The sequence below is a fragment of the Sturnira hondurensis genome, unplaced genomic scaffold, assembly GCF_014824575.4.
Source record: "Sturnira hondurensis isolate 20B ecotype Veracruz unplaced genomic scaffold, ASM1482457v3 Scaffold0013063, whole genome shotgun sequence".
Lineage (NCBI taxonomy): Eukaryota > Metazoa > Chordata > Mammalia > Chiroptera > Phyllostomidae > Sturnira > Sturnira hondurensis.
The window spans coordinates 3674905-3695221 of record NW_028085694.1 but is presented as its reverse complement, the minus strand read 5'-3'; the positions used below and the strand labels follow the sequence as shown (position 1 = coordinate 3695221).

Below are 20317 nucleotides of genomic sequence, written 5' to 3'. Positions count from 1 at the left end.
CAGATCCCACCTGATGTGAGGTGAGAGCTTTTGCTCACCCCACACACCTCAGGCTGATGAACGCCTTCCAGGGGACATCAGGCAAAGGAGCTCATTTAGTCAAGGGCCCCAGAAAGCGCAGGATGAACCAACATCAGGGTCCACTGTTCGGACACACGGCGGGGGCGGGGGGCCGGGGGGGGGGGCCAAGAGGAGAGGGAGGAAATTCGAACACACGCTTACCTTGCGTAAACTTAGAGCAAGGAAGATGGATCTTGTGCACAGAATCAGAGAAGCCAAGCAAATCACAATGACAAACGCATCAAACGCCAGCACATACTGAGCATTCTTCTGAACTGAGGAACAAACACAGAGTTCAAAAGTCAAACACACCTTAGCTGGGAATGATTTCTGAACAACAAGATGGCCGTCAAAAAAGAAGTTCAAGTGATCAGTTCTTAAACATCAGAAACAAATCACAAAGCATTTACTCGGAAATCTACAAATAAGGTAAAATACCACCTGATGTTAAGAATTATACATATAAAGACATAAACTCAATACATATACCCAATGCATTTGTAAATATGCACTATGGAATAGACTTCAACAGAAGGTAGTCCGTTTGAGCTCCACTCAAAAGAGGCAAAACTACCGACATACTCTGAATTCTTTCACACAGAAGCACAAACATCAGGGTCCCCATTAACGAGGGAACAGACAACTGAAAATACCGCCAACTCAGGCTCGGCCTTTCAGCTTCTCGACCTGACTGTGCACTTCCCCAGCAGAGTGCCCTTCAGTAAGCTCCCTCTGCACACAGGGAAAATAAGCTCTCGGACGGAAGTAAGAAGGACCGTAGCAATCAGATTTATGTCTTGGAGCATGGTAGTCTGGGGAACACACTAGAGGAAGATAAAATTGTAACCTTAGCTCCTCTCAGACCTCATGGTGTTGTCCCAAATCCCAGCCGTGGCTCTCGCCTACCTGGCCCCTGCGCTCTGCCTGCAGTCTCATCACCTGGCAACTGCTTCTCTCCCCCCACCTTCTCTACCCTGAGGCCACACTGGTCTTCCTCCTTCCCTGCTCCCACCAGGTTCTCTCTCTTGCCTCAGAGACTTTGCACATGCTGATCCCTCTGCCTGGAACAGCATCCTCTCTATAACACTTGTTTAGGTTATTCTTTTATTCTTTTCAGCCTTAGGTTTCAGGTTGAGTATCTTCCTCTCCAAATGAAATTCCCGAGACGCCCATCTTTATGAGCCTCGCCCCTTCAAAGCATTCACCATAAGTGAACACACCGATAGCTCCTTTTAACTCTCCTCTGCTTGATGACCACTGAACTTGTAATTATGCCTTCAAGACAGCACAGCAAGGAACAGAGACGGTGTAAAATGGGAAAGAACTTGGCCTCTGAAACCTGAAAACCTGGGTCCGATTCTTAGCTTTGCACTCAGAAGCTGAGTAGCTTCGGAGAAAGTGCCTCCATTCCCTCATCCAAAAAATGGGTATAATAAAAAAAAACCTAAGTCATAGGGCTGTTGTGAGGATTAAATAAGTTCATATAGGAAACACAAGAAACAGCCCCCTGGTAAATAACAACAAACATTTTTCGTAGTTCTTACAGAATCATTCAATGCCTGTCTTCCCCACCAAATGACTGGCTGTGGGAGGCAGGGCCCATAAGTATTTTTCAACATTACAGTGACTTTGCTTAGCATAATGCTTCAATATGCTTAGGAATAAGTGCAGAGACTCCAGCAGAACATGAGAAGAGCACGGAATAATCTGCGTCAGAACTTGTGAAGGTCTGAGCTAAGTCAGGGGCAGAGAAGGCACAGGAAAGTGGGGAGAGGCGGAGGAGAGAGGCAACGCGGTCTCCAGTGGGGCCTAGGGAATAAGGAGGAAGGGCCGCCCGGGCATGACTCCTGGTTCTCTGTCTTCAGGAAACTGAGCTCAGTCTGGACGTTCACAACAGGAGAGGATGACTCGGGGGCAGCTAAAGCCATAGGTGTGGGCACAGCCACTCAGAGAGAGCGCAGAGAGGCACGTGGACTCGGGGGAGGCAGGCAGGAATGTCTGAGAATTAGAAGAGGAAATGAGCTCAGGAACAAGATGGAGAAAGGCCTGAGAAGGCAACGGGACTGGGGACCGGGAACCTTCCAAGGAGTCTAAAGTCGGAGTGCTCCTGAGGGACATCCCTGCAGAGAAGGTGTTTAAAGGAAAGAGCAGAGTGTCCGCAGACTTATTAAAAACCAGCGGCATGAGCAACAGCGGCATGACTGTCTGAGGTGAAGCTGCCCACCCAGTGGGTTACGACCATAGCCCACGGATAGACGGACCTAGTGAATAAACGCACTTCTCTGTGCAGATCATTGAGCCTTGCTGAGCCCCAGATGCCTGGGCTACAAAATGGAGCAGCAACTGCTCACAGCCGGGTAAAACAGCCAGGGCTAGGCCTGTTAGAACCATGCCTAGCACGGACCACGGCCACTCACTCTTCATTCTATACTTCAGAAGTTTATACAACTTCCCTCGAGACAGCATCTATGGGTAGGTAAGGAAGCACCTTAAGTCAACCCCAACCTGAGGCCACTTCTGGTTTGTTTGTTTTTTTTCTCTTTCTGGACCATGGAATGAGGCAGAGGGAATAGAGGCAGTTCTTGGGCAAAGGGGACTGACAATCTTGTAAAACACAAGGACAGCATCTAGTACCTTCCTTTCTCACATACAAGTAGAACAAATCTCTAAGACTGCTTGTAGTGGGAAAACTGAGGCCCAGATCTAGAAAGATAAACCATCCCTCCTAGAAAGAGAAACCGGTATAGCATTCTTTTAATTTTACCTGTGGAGGAGACGAGTTTGGTGTGCTACAAAAAGTACTTCGTGAACATCGTAAGTGCTTTCTGACTCTATTGAAGCTCTGTTACCCCTATGGGGACCCTTCGCAAACCTGGGCTTATAAAAACACTAGTCCAGAGAGATGCCTCAGTCAAGCTGGCTAGGGAAGCCCTTCACTCTGCCTGGTCCTTCCAGAGGCTCCGAGAAGTCCTACATACACCACCCCTACCCGCCTGTGTGGCTCTCACCCGGGGCTGCCCACACGTACGGAGCTCCTCTTCCCTGGGACACCCATCCCAACACCCACCATGACACCCATCGGTGGGGAGTCCTGTCCACCAATACCTCCTCCAGGCCCTCATGCCCAAATTGCTACCTTCATAAAATCAAGTTAAAGTGAAGGTTAGCGGCACTCTTGGGGATGAGTATTAGATAGAAACATTTGGTTTGTATGTGAAAATGGACGTTCCCTCCTTTTTCTGCCTTGATATAATAGAGGCAAGGATGAGAGGGAGAGAGAGGCCTCAGGGTAAGTATATGAATGTGAATGAACTCAGAACATTTTGGAAGTAGTGCAAGTTTCCCACCAGACGTTACCCTTGCCTTCGTCCCACTTCCTGTCTCTCTACTTCCCCAGTCAGGGCAATCAATCCATCAGCCTGTAGCAGGGGATGGGGGAGGCTCCATTTCCTAAGTTAGTTTCCAAACTTCAGCTTTTTAGGGTTTTCACGTCATCATATCATTTTATTTTAAATTCGCATTTTCCGAGCGTGACAGAATCTGGCTTCTTAGGGCACAGGTCTGGAGGCCTATACAAATATCAGTATTTCTCCTCACTGGCCACAGGGGGGAGCCAGACCTCCTTTCTTCTTTTTTAAACTTTTTTAAATCATTTTATTTTTCGAATTACAGTTGATATACATATTATATTAGTTTCAGGCATACACGCCAGTGATTAGACATTATACAACTTACTAAGTCCTGAGAACTATTACACCCATTTGACCCAATATCCAGTTATTGGAGCAGTGATTGTATTCCCCGAGCTCTACTTCACATCCCTCCACTGCTCTGTAACTGCCCATTGGCACTTCTCAGCCCATCACCTTTCTCTCCCACCCCTCCCCTCTGGCAACCACCAAAACAGTCTCTCAGTCTATGAGTCTGTTTCTGTTCTGCTTGCTCATGTATTTTGTTTTTTTTTTATTAAGTTGTTGCTAGGTATATATTTATTGCCATTTTATTGTTCACATTTTTTATTTTTTTCCTTCCTCCTCCTCCTCCTCTTCTTCTTCTTCTTCTTCTTCTTCTTATTATTATTATTCAAGAACAACAAAAAGAAACCCTTTAACATTTCATGTAATACTGGGTTGGTGGTGATAAAAAAGAACCAGTCAGAAATGAAGGATACACTGGCTGAAATGAAGAATAATTTACAAGGAATCAACAGCAGAGTAAGTGAAGCCAAGAATCAAATCTGCGATTTGGAATATAAGAAAGCAAAAAAGCACCCAATCAGAAGAGCAAGAAGAAAAGCAAAATCCAAAAAAAAGAGGGGAGTGTAAGGAGCCTGTGGGAAAATTTCAAGTGTAGCAACATTTGCATCATGGGGGTGCTGGAATGAGAAGAGAGTATGAAATTTAAACCCTATTTGAAAAAATAATGACAGAAAACTCCTCTAACCTGGTGAAGGAAATGTGCAGAGAATCCAATGGACCCAAAGAGGCCCACTCCAAGACACATCACAATTAAAATGCAGAAGGTTAAAGACAAAAAGAGAATCTTTTTTTAAATCTTCATCTAAGTATAGTTTTTTTAAAATAAAGATTTTACTTATTTATTTTTAGAGAGAGGGGAAGGGAGGAGAAAGAAAAGAAGAGAAGCATCAATGTGTGGTTGCCTCTCGCACACCCCCTACTGGGGACCTGGCCCACAACCCAGGCTTGTGCCCTGACTGGGAATTGAACTGGCGACTCTTTGGTTTGCAGGCCTGCACTCAATCCACTGAGCTACACCAGCCAAAGCTTAAGCATAGCTTTTTATTATTAATTTTAGAGAGGGAGAAATGAGGGGATGGGGGAGAGAGAGAGAGATCAATGTGAGAGAGAAACAGCTATCAGTTGCCTCCCATAAATGCCCAACTGGGGATTGAACCCACAATCATTTGGTGTACGGGAAAATGCTCTAACCAACTGAGCCACCTCACCTGACAAGATAAAGAGAGAATCTTAACAGTAGTTAGTTTCCTACAAGGGAGCTACCCTAAGACTATTAGCTAATTTCTCAACAGAAACTTCTGTAGGCCAGAAGGGAGGGACAAAAAACATTCCAAGTGATAGAAAGCAAGGACCTACAACCAAGCTTACTCTACCAGCAAAGCTATTGTTTAGAACTAAAGGATGGACAGATACAGAGCTGCCCAGACAAGAAAAAGCTGAAGTTCAGAGCTCCTTTGTTCTGAACATAGGAGTCCTGTGGGGAGGAAGGAGACCATGTTCTGCCAACATGTTTGACTGACTGATTCATTCGATCATAGTAACTATTCCAAACCATGGTTCATATATGATGAAAGTCAGCTTCTTTTGCTTAAAAGAGCTGCGACCCATACATGGACTTGAAAAATATGCATCTGATCTGTGCATTTTTGTGGAAGAGTGTGTCTGCTGAGGAATGGTAACGATTTTCTAAAATAATTTTTTTATTTAATTCTTGTTCAAGTACAGCTTTCTGTCTTATATTCCCAACCCTGCCCACCCCCCCACCTCATGCTCCCCGCCTCCCTCCCATTTCCGCCCCCCACCCTTAGTTATTGTCCATGTGTCCTTTATACTTTTTCATGTGAGTCCATCCCCTTTTCCCCTATTATTCTCTCCCCTCTCCCCTCTGGACCCTGTCAGCCTGTTCCGTATTTGAGTGTCGTTGGTCATATTTGCTTGTTTGTTTGTTTTGTTGTTAAGATTCCTGTTAACGGTGAGATCATATGGTATTTGTCTTTCACCGCCTGGCTTATTTCACTCAGCATAATGCTTTCCAGTTCCATCCATGAGGTTGCAAAGGGTAGGAGTTCCTTCTTTCTTTCTGCAGCATAGAATTCCATTGTGTAAATGTACCATAGCTTTTTGATCCAGTCATTTACCAATGGGCATCTAGGTTGCTTCCAACTCTTGCCTATCGTGAATTGTGCTGCTATGAACATCGGCGTGCATAGGTTCTTTTGGATTGGTGTTTCAGGGTTCTTAGGATATACTCCTAAGAGTGGAATTGCTGGGTCAAAAGGCACGTTCATTTTTAGTTTTCTTAGAAAGTTCCATACTGTTTTCCATAGTGGTTGTACCAGTCTGCAATCCCACCAACAGTGAACTAGGGTCCCCTTTTCCCCACAACCTCTCCAGCACTTGTTGTTTGTTTCTTTGTTTATGATAGCCATTCTGACTGGTGTTAAGTGGTATCTCATTGTGGTTTTAATTTGCATCTCTCTGATAGCTAGCGATATCAAGCATCTTTTCATGTGTCTCTGGATCCTCTGTATGTCCTCCTTGGAGAAATGTCTGTTCAAGTCCTTTGCCCATTTTTTAATTGGGTTGCTTGTCTTCTTTGAGTGGAGTTGAGTGTGTTCTTTGTATATTTTGGAGATTAAACCTTTGTCTGAGGTATCATTGGCAAATATGTTTTCCCAAGCTGTTGCTTCTCTTTTTATCTTGATACTGTTTTCCTTAGCCATGCAGAAGCTTCTAATTTTGATGAGATCCCATTTGTTTATTCTTTCCTTTATATCCCTTGCTCTATGGGACGTATCAGTAAAAATATTGCTGCATGAAATATCTGAGATTTTCTTGCCAATGTTCTCCTCTAGGGCTTTAATGGTTTCACGGCTTATATTTAAGTCTTTTATCCACCTTGAATTTATTTTGGTGTATGGTGTAAGTTGGTGCTTGAGTTTCATTTTTTTGCATGTAGCTGTCCAGTTCTCCCAACACCATTTGTTGAAAAGGCTGTCTTTACTCCATTTTATGTTATTGCCCACTTTGTCAAATATTAATTAACTGTAGAGAGTTTGGTAACCACTTTTTTAACAGAAACCCAAACCATATTCTAATGAGTGGTTTAACTCAGTTACTAGAACTTCGAAACCAAAACTCCAAAATCATCAGGGCATATAACTGAAGCAACGGGCTACAAACTGAATCTAGTTTTAAAGTAATCTAACCTAGTTAGGAAGCACAGGTATTTTATATTTAATTTTGTTCTGATAACCTGGTTAAAGGCAAGTCCAATTAAACAAAACTTATAAATTAATAAATACCAACCATCCATCATAACATCATCCCAAACCCTCCAGGAGAATAGGCTGTGTGTAGTTCCATTTAAATTGTGGATCAAGAGGTGTTTCCTGAGTCATGACTGAGCAAGTGACCTGGTGTTTGTACAGGCTCTGGGCTCTGAAGTCCCCAATCTCTCCCCATTGTCCAGGGCTCAGATCAAAACACACCTTCTTCAAGAACCACAGCTAGATTTTGTGTCTCACTCCACCCCAGTCTGAATTAACCTTTGCTTTCTTTACCTTTATGCCTTTTTGTATTTCTAACACTCAATGCCATCCATAACACATGAGAAATTTTATGAGCATGTCTAATGCCCTGACAAAGGTGTTTTCTTTCTTTTCCAGAATGCCTAGCAATTACTACATGCCAACTTTATTGTTTTTATTGATTTTAGAGAGAGGAAGGGAGGGTGGAAAGAAAGAGAGAGATGTGAGAGAAAAACGTAGATTGGTTGCCTCAGTTACGTGCCCTGACTGGGAATCGAACCCACATCCTGTTGGTATACAGGACAATGCTCCAACCAACTGAGCCACCCTGCTAAGGCTATGTGCCAAATCTTGTTCTCAGTGCTTTGCTTTATGTTCTAACTCATTTTATACACAACATACTGGAAAATAAGTACTGTTCCTGCCCTCATTTTGAAGAGAAAGATAATGAGCCAGAGAGGTTCCCTAATTTGTCCAGGTTCATAGGCATAGTAAACAGAACCAAGACCCAAACCCAGGCAGTGTGGCTGCCAAGGCTCCACCCCTGACCGCTGGGCATGCTGCCTCTCCTAAGAGGGGCCGATCAATATTCGCTGAACTTAACAAAAACACAAAACTTCTGGAGATGCTTTAAGGAATCTAATGCTCAAGATGGGGTTTTCTGGAGTCCTTTCTTCCTATCACCACCCAAACGAACCATTTCATCACCTGACTCCTAAAACAAAGTACTAAAAATCATCCAAATCTACAATGGGCAAGCATCTAACATACTCACCAGATCCAGATATGTTTAAGCCTTTACATTCTTCAATGTTAGCATTGCTGTCAAAGTAGATCTTGATTTTGCCGCTGTGAGCTTTGTTGTCGAAGGTAATCTGGAGACACAAATATACAGAGATCAGAAAGTGTGACTTGCTAGACTGTCTCTGCTTAAAATTTTAATGGCATCCAAACAGCATCTACTCCAAAAATCGTACTGATGGAAACATCCTCATCACATGAATCCTTCGCCAAAAAATATGGTTCAAACGCTGAACGTATTAGGTTCTACTAAATCCACAGGCAGCTTCAGAGAAATCCCGAAGCAAAACAGCCAACCAGTCTCAGGGACGAACTTGAGATTCGCCAGTCTTTGGCAAGAGATCACAGTGACCTCGCTGTTTACACTGAATGGAATTTACAAGCAGTTGCCTCCGCTTAGCCCTTTGGGTATGAAATTCTAGGTTTTCATTAGGTCGCAGATTATTTTTCTGTTTGCCTCAAGTGCTACATATAATGCTTTCAGAAATGGCAACGATTACTCCAAGGCTGCCGGCTGAATTAAGATTTCCAAATACCCCCAATCTTCCGCATTACATTTCTATCACTTAAAATTTGTGAGTGAAATATGCTGGGTATTTTAGACCTTGAGGGAAGTATTTTAGGTATTTTCCTTGGGGGAAAATGAGGCCTTGAGTGCCAGGCTTAGTGGAGGTTTAGTCATAGCCCGTAGGTATAGGAAGGAAGCTTGGAGCTCTGGTTTGGTCATAGTGAGATTCTTGGATTACACAGAGTGTAGCTTGTGTTCAGAGACGCTCCAATGCTTGCGAATTCAATCATAGATCAGCTACACTTTCAGCTCTCAAGTTCTCTGCCTGTGAATTCTTACACATTTTTTCAATGTGTTTTGTAATATGTAGGTCACTCCAGGGCCGTGAGTCATGATCTTCTCTGCCAGGGACATTTATTTCTTTGTTCACGTGCTTTCCTATCCACCTCTTCCACTAAGCTGTAAGCTGCCACTGCACCTCCAGAGCACAGCCATGTCTGGTGCACAGTCGGGGTTCGTCAGTATTTACTAACTGTTGCATAAAGCACTCTTCTGAGTTGCTAAGACAATTATACACAACTTTCAGCTCAGCATCCAGTTTTGCTCTTCCATTAATGTGAAGGAAGGAAGAAAAGCGGGAAGGAAGGGTATGAAATTTCATGAAAGTAAGAAGACAGGTTACTCTCCCCACAAAAGTGAACAGTCACTTCTATCGCACATGCCTCCTCCCAAAATGAAAAAGGCAACCACTGGTCTTTTGCAGAATGGCCTTCCGCCTTCAGATCAAGGGGGCTGTTCCTGCCTGCAGGTTTGAAAGCATTTGCTATGTTTGTGAAGACCTTCCTCTGAAAGTGGGAACAACATTATGGACACTGAAAACAATCATCATAAACTTTTTAAAAAATGTATTAGAAGAGTAAAAGGTCATAGTCAATTTTGAAAACTTATTTTTTCAACTGAGAAATTTAGTTTTTGAAAACTTGGAAAGGGCTTGCTTCATTTTCAGAAGTAATTGTCTCTGGATCAACAATGAGTTTCAAACACAACTGCATCTAACACATGTATAGGCTGCTGTGTTTTCCACTCTACATCTACAGAAGAAGGAGAGAAAAATGATAAAAAAGCAGCTCAGTAAAATAGACACTTGCCGTATTCTGAAAGTCATAACAGTCTGGTAACTCTCGGGACAGAATCGTCTGCAGGTCAATGCCTTTGAGGTGAAAGGAGATTTCAACTTGCAAGAGCCTAAAGAAGAGATAATACAAGGTGTAAATTGTCAGAATCTTACCATGTACCATCTCCTTTCCTCCTCCCTGTCTCCTAGGAAATGAGACTTAAAATCTTATTTACCTATAAAACTCCAGTCTGAAGAATGATGAGTTCTTCCAGCCCGGAGGGTTCCTGGAGAAGGCCTGGAGGTCCAAGAGAAGGCAGTCTGGGCCAACGAAGAAAAACAGTGTTTCAGGCAAGAATCAGACGCGAAACCCAGAAGGCTGAAGTGGGATGAGGGAAGCGCACTTCCGAAGCATCTCCCCACAGAATACCTAAGATACACCAGGAAGACCAGGCACTTCACAGTGGAGAGGCTGGCAGGCAGCAGCGCCCCGCCCAAGCGATCACAGTTAACATCACAGTAATGAGACGCAGAGGCATCGTACACCTCCTGAAATCGCGGACTGCTTGTGTGGTTTTCCCACCAAAAGGCACACCCCCAATCCAGTCACGAAGAAACAGAAAAACCCAATGTGAAGGACATTTCGTTCTTTAAAAATGTTAAGGTCATAAAAGTAAAAACAAACAAACAAACAAAAAATCCCAACAACAAACCAAGGAACAATTTTGCTCCTGATTAAAGGAGACTAAAGAGGCGCAACAATATGTGATCCTGGACCAAGGAGGTTGGGGGGAGGGGAGCTCTCTTTTGCCGAAGAGAATGTTAGGACAGTTGATGAAATGTGAATAGGGTCTTAGATTACAATATTGTACCAGCGTTTATTTGCCCTTTGGGGCACTGCACAGTGGTTACGCGGGAGGCCATTCTTGGGACATGCACACTGGAGTGTTTACAGGTAAAGTGACAACATTTACAGGTAAAGTGTCACCCTCTTGTTCTCATACATTGCAGGAGGAATATTTAAACATAGGAAGAGAGATAAAGCCAACATGGTAAGATGTTACCATTTGGGAAATCTAGATGAAAGATATACAAGGAAATCTTTGTGCTGTTTTACAACTTTCCTGTGTTGTCTGAAACTTTTTCAAAATAAAAGAATACAGAGAAAGGAAAGGAACTTAGGTTGGATTCAAACAAAAACAAACTGTAACCTCTGAACGATAGAAGAATGATTCCAAGAGCCTTACATAAAAATCCATCTCATGACTGTGCAGCCCCACAGCCTGGCAGGAACCCGAGGAGGCCGGGAGCTGGCAGGAGCCTTTCAGGGCCACGGGGCTCCCACAGTCGGGGCTGCTGCACAGCCCGCCCCGCCGCCTCTATCCTCCTGGGAACACCCTCGCCTGGTTCTGGGTAGGTGCTCCAGAATCTTGGTAGACTCAATGGCTAATTCTTTAAGAGTCTTCTCCCACAAATACAATTCTTTATTTGCCTATCTATCCCCTCAACTAGAGGATAAGATCTTTACAAGCAAGAGCACACTGTGTTGGGCGGTTAACTGATTGCCTAGCATGCAGCTGACACCCAGAACATGTCCCGATACACAGGACACACATTTTGTGAAAAATTACTTTTCCTGGGCGAAAAACAAAGCCATGAGCTGAATGGACAACTCAACAGGCACAATATTTAAGAAAAGTAGGTGTCAGGGCTGGGAAGTGCCTCCCTGTGTTTGGCAAATAGTTGATGTCAAGAACCAGTGTGACATTGGTGTTCTTGACTAGATCTTGATTAATATGGCAAGGGCAGTTAATCAAAAGAAACTTGATCTCTACAGGCAAAGACTGATGATGATAACAATAGCAAAAAATATGTCAGGCACTGTGCTAGGGGTTTTATATGTTCTCTCATTTAATGTATCACCCTGTGTAATCCCCAAAGCAACCTTGTAAGATAGGTTCTATTGCTGCAATTTTACAGATGGGCAAACTAAAAAACAGAGAGGCCAAGAGACTTCTTCAAGGGCACACAGCTAGCTGGAGGCAAACCAGCACTGAAATCCACGTGTTCAGTTCTTGAGCCTGAGCTCTTCACCAGTAGATGGATGAGGATGACCTGTGAGTATCTATTTCAAAAGAACACCCAAAGACCCAGGTTGCCTACCCAAATCATCCATTTACTCAGTAAATATCAACCACTGTGCAAGGCACTGAAGGTAAGGCAGTAAATAAGACAGATAACTTCTGTGTGGAGCTCACGTTCTACTGGAGAAGACCAACCAAGAGTGAAAAATACACACAAGATGATTTCACAGTGTGAGAAGAACTGCAAAGACAAAGTGAAGTGATGGAGGATGACTGGGAGGAGTGTCCCTACCTTGGAAGGAGTGGCTGGGGAAGGGCTCTGAGGTACCGGGGATGCGTCAATGGACAACTGTGGGAGGAAAGAGAAACATCTGGGGGTGCTCTGGGGAGAGCAAAAGCAAGCACTAAGTCTCCCAGGCAAGAAAGAGCTTAGCTTGTTCACCAAAAAAGGATGGTAGGACAGGGAAAAGGGGACAGGTATGAGGGGCTTTGGAGAGGCAGGTGGGTGGACAGCTCCTGTAGGGACTTGTGAGTTTCATTCCAAACAAAATGGGAAGCCACTCATGTTATTTAAACCAGGATATGTTGATTTACATATATTCCTGATTGTTGTGGGACAGGGCAGGGGACAGAAGAGGCAAAGGGTGAAACACGAAGAGCAGTCTAAAGAAGAGATGATGCTGGTTTGGACTACAGCAATGATGATGGAGATGAAGATCAAGTCTGGGGCTTGAGTGACTGCAGTATTACAGCATGAGAGGAAAACACTGGCATCGTTTTCCGAAATGGGAGACTACAACACATGTTGGGCCGGGGGCAGGGAATGGGGGAGGCTGGAAATGCCGTGCTGTGGACGAACATGTTTGCAATCCCTGGTAGAGCCAAGGTGGGGTTGTCAAGTAGCCAATCGAATACAAGAATCTAGAGCTTGGGGCAGTTCAGCTCAGAAATGTAAGTTTGGGTGAGAGGAAGGAGCAGCAAGACTTCTCAGAAGCTGTTGAGCCTCACCTCACCGCTGTTGTTCGTTTGTTTGTCTGTCTGTTCTATAACGCTAGGGACGCTGTGCCAGGAGCTTTGAAGATGTGGTAGCAAGATGAGCATGCTCTGCTCTGGCGAGCTTCCCCTGGCAGCATCAGTGGCTGGGGCCTTAGGGCACGGGTACGGACGGAGCCGCCTCATGCTGGATGAGAAGGTCCAAAAGCAAGGGATAAGGGGACAGTCACCTACAAAGGAGTTCCCACCAGACTGTCAGCGGATTTCTCAAAAGAGACCTTACAGGCAAGAAGGTAGCCTACAGGTCTGCTGGGAGAAAGATGGAACTCCCAGAGCCTCAAGTCGAACACTTTGCATTTACAGAAGGCCGTCTTTTAAATTCAAAACAGAACAGCACAAAACAATTCCACTAGTTTAGATGTTAGCTTTCTGCCAAGCAATATCCTACAAGAAGAAATGAGCTACTAATCACAACTTGCCTTTGAAGAGCATTACTATATTTTGCAAATAATAAAAACAAGAATACAAAGCATTTGTTAACACAGTATTCATTTAATAAATACAGACTCATTTTGTCCCAGAAAGTCTAATTGTCCTTTCACGGAGGAGGCGAGACAGGATAGCGAGAAGCTAGGAAAACTCCTTGGCGAATGGAATAAGGAAACTGAGAAAGATGGCTGAACACAGTGGGGGAGCAATTTACAGTCAGGTGCAGCTGGTCACCAGGCGGAGGGCCCCCAGTTCTTGGCAGGGGGCAAAACTGGAAAAACAAGGACCTCACCCCCAAGGTAACCTCTGCTCCTCTGGCCTTTCCTCTCTAGAGATAACATCCAGGTACCAGAACCAACTGCAGTGACCGAAGAGCCCCTGCCCTCTCACTGACCAATCAGGGGAGACCATGACCCTGAGGCTGTACCTGGAGAACAGATGACTGTTCAACTGAAACCCTCCCCTGAGACCTGCCCTGAGATTCCCTTCTGCAAGAGATAAAAGCCTCAGGACAAAGGACCTGGTGCACACCCTCTCCCTCGGGGGAGCACCCACAACATCCCCTTTCCCTCTCTCCTTCCCCCCAAGGCACAGCATCTCCTAACCTCTAAGGGACCCTGAGATGTACAGCCAGGGGAGCAGTGGGTGGCAGCAGTTTGTCCCAGGCTGACCCCCTAAACTCTCCCCAAGGCCCCTTTTCTCTGACTTCCCAGTGAGCTGAGGCAGCCCAGCCTGGGCTCTCCTGTTGCTTCTTCTATGCTAAGCCCTTCCTTGTTTCACTGCCCCCAGCTTCAGTAAATGTACCCTCACAGTCACCTGGACCCGTGCGGTGAAATCTTTCCCACACGAAGTCAAGAACCCACACACAACAGCTGCCCCTGGGCAGACCCCCTCAGGGCCAGGTGTCCCGTTCAGTAACAAAGGGACAAACCCAAACAAACAGGAAACACCTGGGCACCTACCCCCAAACCAACAACCTTGAGTTGCACCTAAGAGATCCGCAGATTCCTGGGTCCTATTACCATAGCCCTGCATTTTCCTGAGCCAAATCCTTTGTAGGCCAAATGTTCCCGTGACAGATTCAAATGGGTTAGCAGTCGCAAATGCACAGTTGGAGTTGCTCATCGGCCGGCACATGAGGGCATTTCTGCTCTTACCACAGAAGAAGGAACAGGCATGTAATAAAATGACCCCATTACCTGCTTCAACATTGCTGTCAATATTCAGGGTCTCGTTAGAAGGAAACATGGTCCCTGTCTTGTAGTGCTGCTTACAGACTTTCAGGCCAATTCTATTTTCTTCATTTTCTCCATAGCTCAGGGTCCCCAGGGATATGTTCTTCAGACGATGATACTATTAGAAATAGTTAAATAAGAACACTTAGGAGCTTCCAAGAATTTCACCAGTAGTTACGGCATATAAAATATCCTTTAGCTATTTTTTTATTGTGTCATATCACTCAGTAGAACTCCCCAGTGTAAAAATACCAGAAGGCAGTTTCCTCAGTTGGGCAGAAACATACCGCCTCTCAGAATTCAAAGCTACAGTGAACACGCAGACAGACCACCCACCTCACTCAGAGCCAGAGCTCAGGTCCTGCCCACCTCTCCGACCTTTGGTTCCACCTCTACCTTCTGTAGCCGCACCGGCCTCCTGGCAGTTCCTGGAGCTCCCGGGCACGCTCCTGCTTGTGGCCTTGGCTGTTCCCTCTGCCCAGATCCCAGGTTCTCTATCTGCCAGGGTTGCTGCCTCCGGTCCACGAGGCCCCCGCTTACTGCTTACTGAGCAGTGGGAACTGCACAAATCCATCACCAGCGCTCAGGCACCACCAGGCTCTTCCCCTCAACCCCCTCCCCCACACCACCACCAAGCAGGTACCACTTTCTGACACACCACTGACACCCACACCTTCCGCAGCCCCCAGTTTTACTAACACTTGGATTAGCATGACTTCACCAGTCGCCTCTCTGCATTAACAGGGCTTTACTGGACCCCATCTTCACTAATATGACTGTTAGTCCAGGAAACATTTGCCCAGAAACAGAAAAGTTGCAAAAAAACTATATTGTTTATTTCAGGAACATCCAAAAAATCATGTAAATGGTTTGAAGACTTAGTCTGATAACTCTAAGACTTTGAAACAACCCCCAGCCTGCACCTGGCTACGTCCGCCAACCCTCAGCTGTTATATCACCATCTTCGCCCGATTTCAGTCTAGCTCCCGTGCATTGAAAGACAGCCCCTGCTCCTTAAATCGGACTTCAGAATCCAAATCTGGATTCGGCCCCATTCACCCAAGGCACGACCGAGAACAGTCAAGACATGCCTCCCTTACTGCTCTAAGCAATAGGCTCAGTTTTTATTATCAATGTATTTTTGGTGGTGTTTTCAGGAAGCCAGCAGTTAATACTATACATTTCACTTCTTTTCATTTGTCTGGCTCTCCCCTCTAGAATTAAGTTCTACAAGAACAGGATTTTGTCCTTTATTCATGCTGTATTCCCAGTGTTTAGAAAAGTATCCAGCACACACTACGTACCCAAATATTTATTGAATGGATGAATGAATAAAAAAATACAGAAAGAATAAGAATAACAATTTCTCTCCCCTAAATGCTTTCTTCAGGCCTACCAATCTGGTTTCTCCATACCTGCCTAGATGCAAGCATATCATGTCCTACTCCACAGTCTTAAGATTCATCTCGGCGTATTTATGCCAAGACAGCAAAGTTGCAACCCTGGAATCTCAGATTTGGGACCTCACCCATCAAACCTTCTGAAATTATAGACCTTTGCTCTTGGCTATTTGATCTGGCCAAGAGCCTGGCCATGTTTATTGCAATCTCCCTAAAGCAGTGGCTGTGAAAGGATAAATAAAAAGTGTAAATCTTAATAAAAATGTTAAATATGCAAAATCTGTTGTGTGGAAATGTAGCTACAGAAATAAGAATAAATACTTCTAGGCAGACTATGCAAGTTTTAATTAGAATATTTTAATACATGCATAACTTTCTTTTTTGGCTAAGAAAACAAGATCAAGTATCAATACATTCTTCAAATATAGGTCATTCACAACAAAAAAAACTTGCCTGATTAATAGCATAAAATATGCTCTCATAGGCGTCCTCTTGAGTGTATACACTGCAGCTGTAGTTATCTTCGTCTACGCCAGAATATCCTTTCAAAAACAAGTATTTAAAAGCAACGGTGTTTTCTTCCTTGAAAGCAACCACGAGCTGGTTACTTAAACCAAAACGAACAAGCTAGAAAAGAAAATCAAATAGACATACGTGAATTTTACCATTTATATGCCTTCTTCTTGCCCTGGTTGCTGTGGCTTAGTTGGTTGGGCATTGCCCCACAAACTGAAAGGTCCCAGGTTTGATTCCTCATCAAGGCACATGCCTAGACTGCAGGTTGGGTCCCTATCAGGGTGTGTACGAAAGTCGAATGGTAGATGTTGCTCTCTTACATGAATGTTTCTCTCCCTCTCTTCCTCCCTCCCTTCCCCTAAAATACATAAGCACACTCTCAGGTGAGGCTTTTAAAAATTAATTAATTAATTAATTAATTCAATGCCTTCTCATCATCAGCTCTCACCTATAAGCATCAGCATGAAAATCTCACTGCTTTGGTTTCTACTAATTATATCAGTGTTAAAATATAAATCCCAAAGAAGAATAAGCTAATTAAGCTAAATGAGCATTTCTACATAGCATAAAATTAGAAGAAATCATCACTCTCAATGACTAACTGGCCTACTGGCCCTTTAATGAAGGAGAAAAAAAAAAAGAAATCCAAAGCAGTTAAGTCTGAATCTACTTTTCTTATACTTGGATTTCAAATTCATTGTTCTAAAAATTGGTGTAATTAGTAAAGCAATAATTCATGTTGTATTGACTTAACATTCAGAAAGTAGAACTATTTTTAAAATCACAACAATCTTTTGCATGTGGCTTTTAAGAATGTTTTTGAAAAGCGGCCTACATAAACTCACTCCAGCTAAGAGCAGATAGTTGTCAAAGGAATGCAGGTGCTCCGGTCCTGCGAGAACTCTTCCGTAAGACTTACACCTCCAAGTTCCCTCTCCAAGATCTACAGCGTCCGAGCAGCAGAAAGGACAGCCGGGCTCCGCTTAACCTCTCCGATGTTAACACCGTTCATTGTCACCTGCCTTCCGGGGGTGAAACTCCTGCTCACTCTCCCTCACACTGTGTCCTAGCATGGTCAGGCACATGGTCAGGCATCAAGGGCTCTCTCCATCAGGAGTGGAAAGTATCCCTTCTACCCCAGGCGGTTTTTTTTTCCCTTGGAATCCAGTAAGTGGGGGATATTAGAAAGACTAAAGGTTAACCAAAAAAAAAAACCCTCGGGAATTACACACAGCTAGACTTTCTCAGTCACTCTCACATGCACACTTACACTCACACACTGTCTCACACACCTGCACAAACACAGAGCCCCTCTCCCTCTCATCCTCTCTCTCCCCCTCACACACATACACACACACACACACACACACAGAGTGATGGAACAGAATCAAACCCTAACAAGCCCTGTCCGCCTCTCTTTCACCACCTCCCCACTTTATTTTGTCATCTGCTTGCATACTTAAAAAATAATTTTTAGCCTTTAAGTTTTGTCTGACTTTTTAAAAAGGCTAAATAATGAATAATAATAGCTACCATTCTACTGCAGGGGCTACACTAACTGCTTTACATGATTCCCTCAGTTACTAACATGACAACCCTATGAAACTATTACAACTGTTTATCCCCACTTTATCAATGTAGAAACTGAGATTTAGCCTCATTAATCTGTCCTAACTCTCCAAACTGTTGTAGAACAAAAGCCAAACCTAACTCCAAACCTAACTCCAAAGTCATTTTTATTGTGCTATGCTATTTCCTTCTGTTGAAAATTTTGTCTTTGAGGCTCTTCTTGCATTAAAGGATTAGGTGCCAGCTTTCCAGAATCACAAAGATTGTTTTAGGATGTGTATAGATGACACTTGTTAGCGCCTGAGCCTTGCGAGGTCACATTCCTAAATACCACGTCAGAGCATGGGGCCATTGCTAAAACCCAGCTATTTTAAGAAAAGCGTGGAGATAAGAAGTCCCATGTCATCCAACCTGTGCTGGAAATCAAGCCACAGAAGCTGAAGTCTTTGCAAGAATGTGATGTTTGCCCACAGTGCCTGTGGGGGCAGCAGAAAAGTCCTGCTGCGTTTCGAAGGCTATGAAAGGAGCCAGAGAACCAACACATGCGATCACTTCAAGGTTTTGGTCAGACTACTGACACACTCATGAAAAAACCTGGTACACACGCGGGGATGAACTTTGTCGAGTGCCCACGCTATGCCAAACCAGGGTACAACATGGGCAAGATCAGCCCTGCGTGGTGTGGAATAACAACTCTCATCTCCTGTGTGCCAGGCACTGTGCCTAAATTTAAATTTCTGTTTTTCATTTAATTCCCCAACACTCTATGAGGGAGATCCACACTCTATGACATTGGGATCCACAAGAACAGTATACTATTCTTTTTTCCCAACTCATACATATTCAGGAACTGGAATAGTGCCCACCACAATGTCAGAGTCAAGCCCTGAATTCACCGATGAATATAATCTCATGTCATGCTTGTGTAAACTGAAGTCACACAGTGTATACAGGTTGGGACAGCCAGAAAGTATCCGAGTGAGGACCCAAACAGGTCTGTGTGACTCACCTGTTCATTCTCTTGGCCACCTGCTTACATTGCCTCTCAAACTGAAACGCTGCCAACTTAACTCTAGAAGTGGTGATAGGAGACCTGTTCCCCCCATGCTCAAGTAAAGCTAAACAAACACACATACACAGTCTAAAGGGGGATGGATAACTTGACCAGGAATATTTTAAGCCACCATCTTATTTAAACTCAACACTCATCAACTCCCCTCTGGGAATGAGAGAACTGGAGGCATGATCCTCCTTAGAACCACACCCATCTGGCATCAGGAACAAGACAGTTCCTCCATTCTACTGTTCATAGAACAAGCCGAGCCCCACAGGTATAGCCTAGCATAAGGTAAGGGTTGGGACTCTCAAAGCTGCTCTCAGTTAAGGAGAAAAACCCTGAAGAGGAGACTGTGAAGTCCCCTTCCTGCTGTTGCAGAAACAAATAATTGTCACAGAACAAGAGTAAGGAGATGATAGGATTGTCCAAAAAAGTTTTTAAAAAAGGAGTTGACAGAAAAATGCATCTTAGCCCCACTAACCAGATCCTAAGGTTTGCTGAGAATATGATCTAAGACAGAAAGATAATTGCACAGTTAAGTACAGCTGGCAAAGATTATGAATGTAAGGTCTGAGTATGAAATCAATCAGTGTAAAAGAAAATATTCTGTACCAGATAAAAACAAGATACCACTTTCATGGTGTACAAAGAACATGGGAGGGAAAGAGTAGAACTGGCAAAAGAATGGAGATACCCCTCTCAAGATTATAAAGTACTGCAGAATGAAAGTAGAAATGTCTAACAAAAGTTTCCTTCTCATGGACCCTGATAGAATGCCACCCATCCCACCAGAATTGAGGGTGGAGTGCTAAAAGAGACTGGAAAAGGAGAGGAGGGGGAAATGGGATTTAAAGAAAGAAAATGTATTCAAGAAATATGCTCCCATTAGATATCACTCAAGTAGCAAACCTTATTAGAATGATCCTACAGGTGAACAAAAGTTTAATAACCCTCCTGGATTTTGTTAGGGGAAACAGGGTATTCCTGCACAAAAAGTGAATGATCAATTCCAAGCAATAATTGATTAACAGTGAAATTAGTGAGGTGCACCAGAGGTATGTAAGTGTGTGAAGGAAGACTGTGTGCTGAGTGGTCAGGCAAAGTCGGTGGGGGAGATGGACTTCAGATAGTGTCTTCAAGATGAGCCCTGGCCGGTGTGACTCCGCTGGTTGGAGTATCATCTCGTACACCAAGAAGCTGAGG

At 44.1% G+C, this 20317-nt stretch overlaps 1 protein-coding gene across 6 annotated transcripts in view; it reads right to left on the bottom strand.

Annotated features, from left to right (window-relative positions):
- Window positions 1–20317, bottom strand: part of MCOLN2 (mucolipin TRP cation channel 2) — a 53768-nt gene that overhangs the window by 14682 nt on the left and 18769 nt on the right. For 5 of the 6 annotated variants that reach the window (XM_037060948.1, XM_037060952.1, XM_037060950.1 and 2 more), the window contains exons 3-8: window positions 16426–16599; window positions 14537–14690; window positions 10008–10092; window positions 9806–9902; window positions 8124–8223; window positions 223–335 (exon numbers count right to left, since the gene is read on the bottom strand). In XM_037060948.1, coding sequence (XP_036916843.1) covers window positions 223–335; window positions 8124–8223; window positions 9806–9902; window positions 10008–10092; window positions 14537–14690; window positions 16426–16599 — 723 coding nt within the window. The remainder of the gene's footprint in view (window positions 1–222; window positions 336–8123; window positions 8224–9805; window positions 9903–10007; window positions 10093–14536; window positions 14691–16425; window positions 16600–20317) is intronic. The other variant, XM_037060954.1, reaches the window with a different exon arrangement.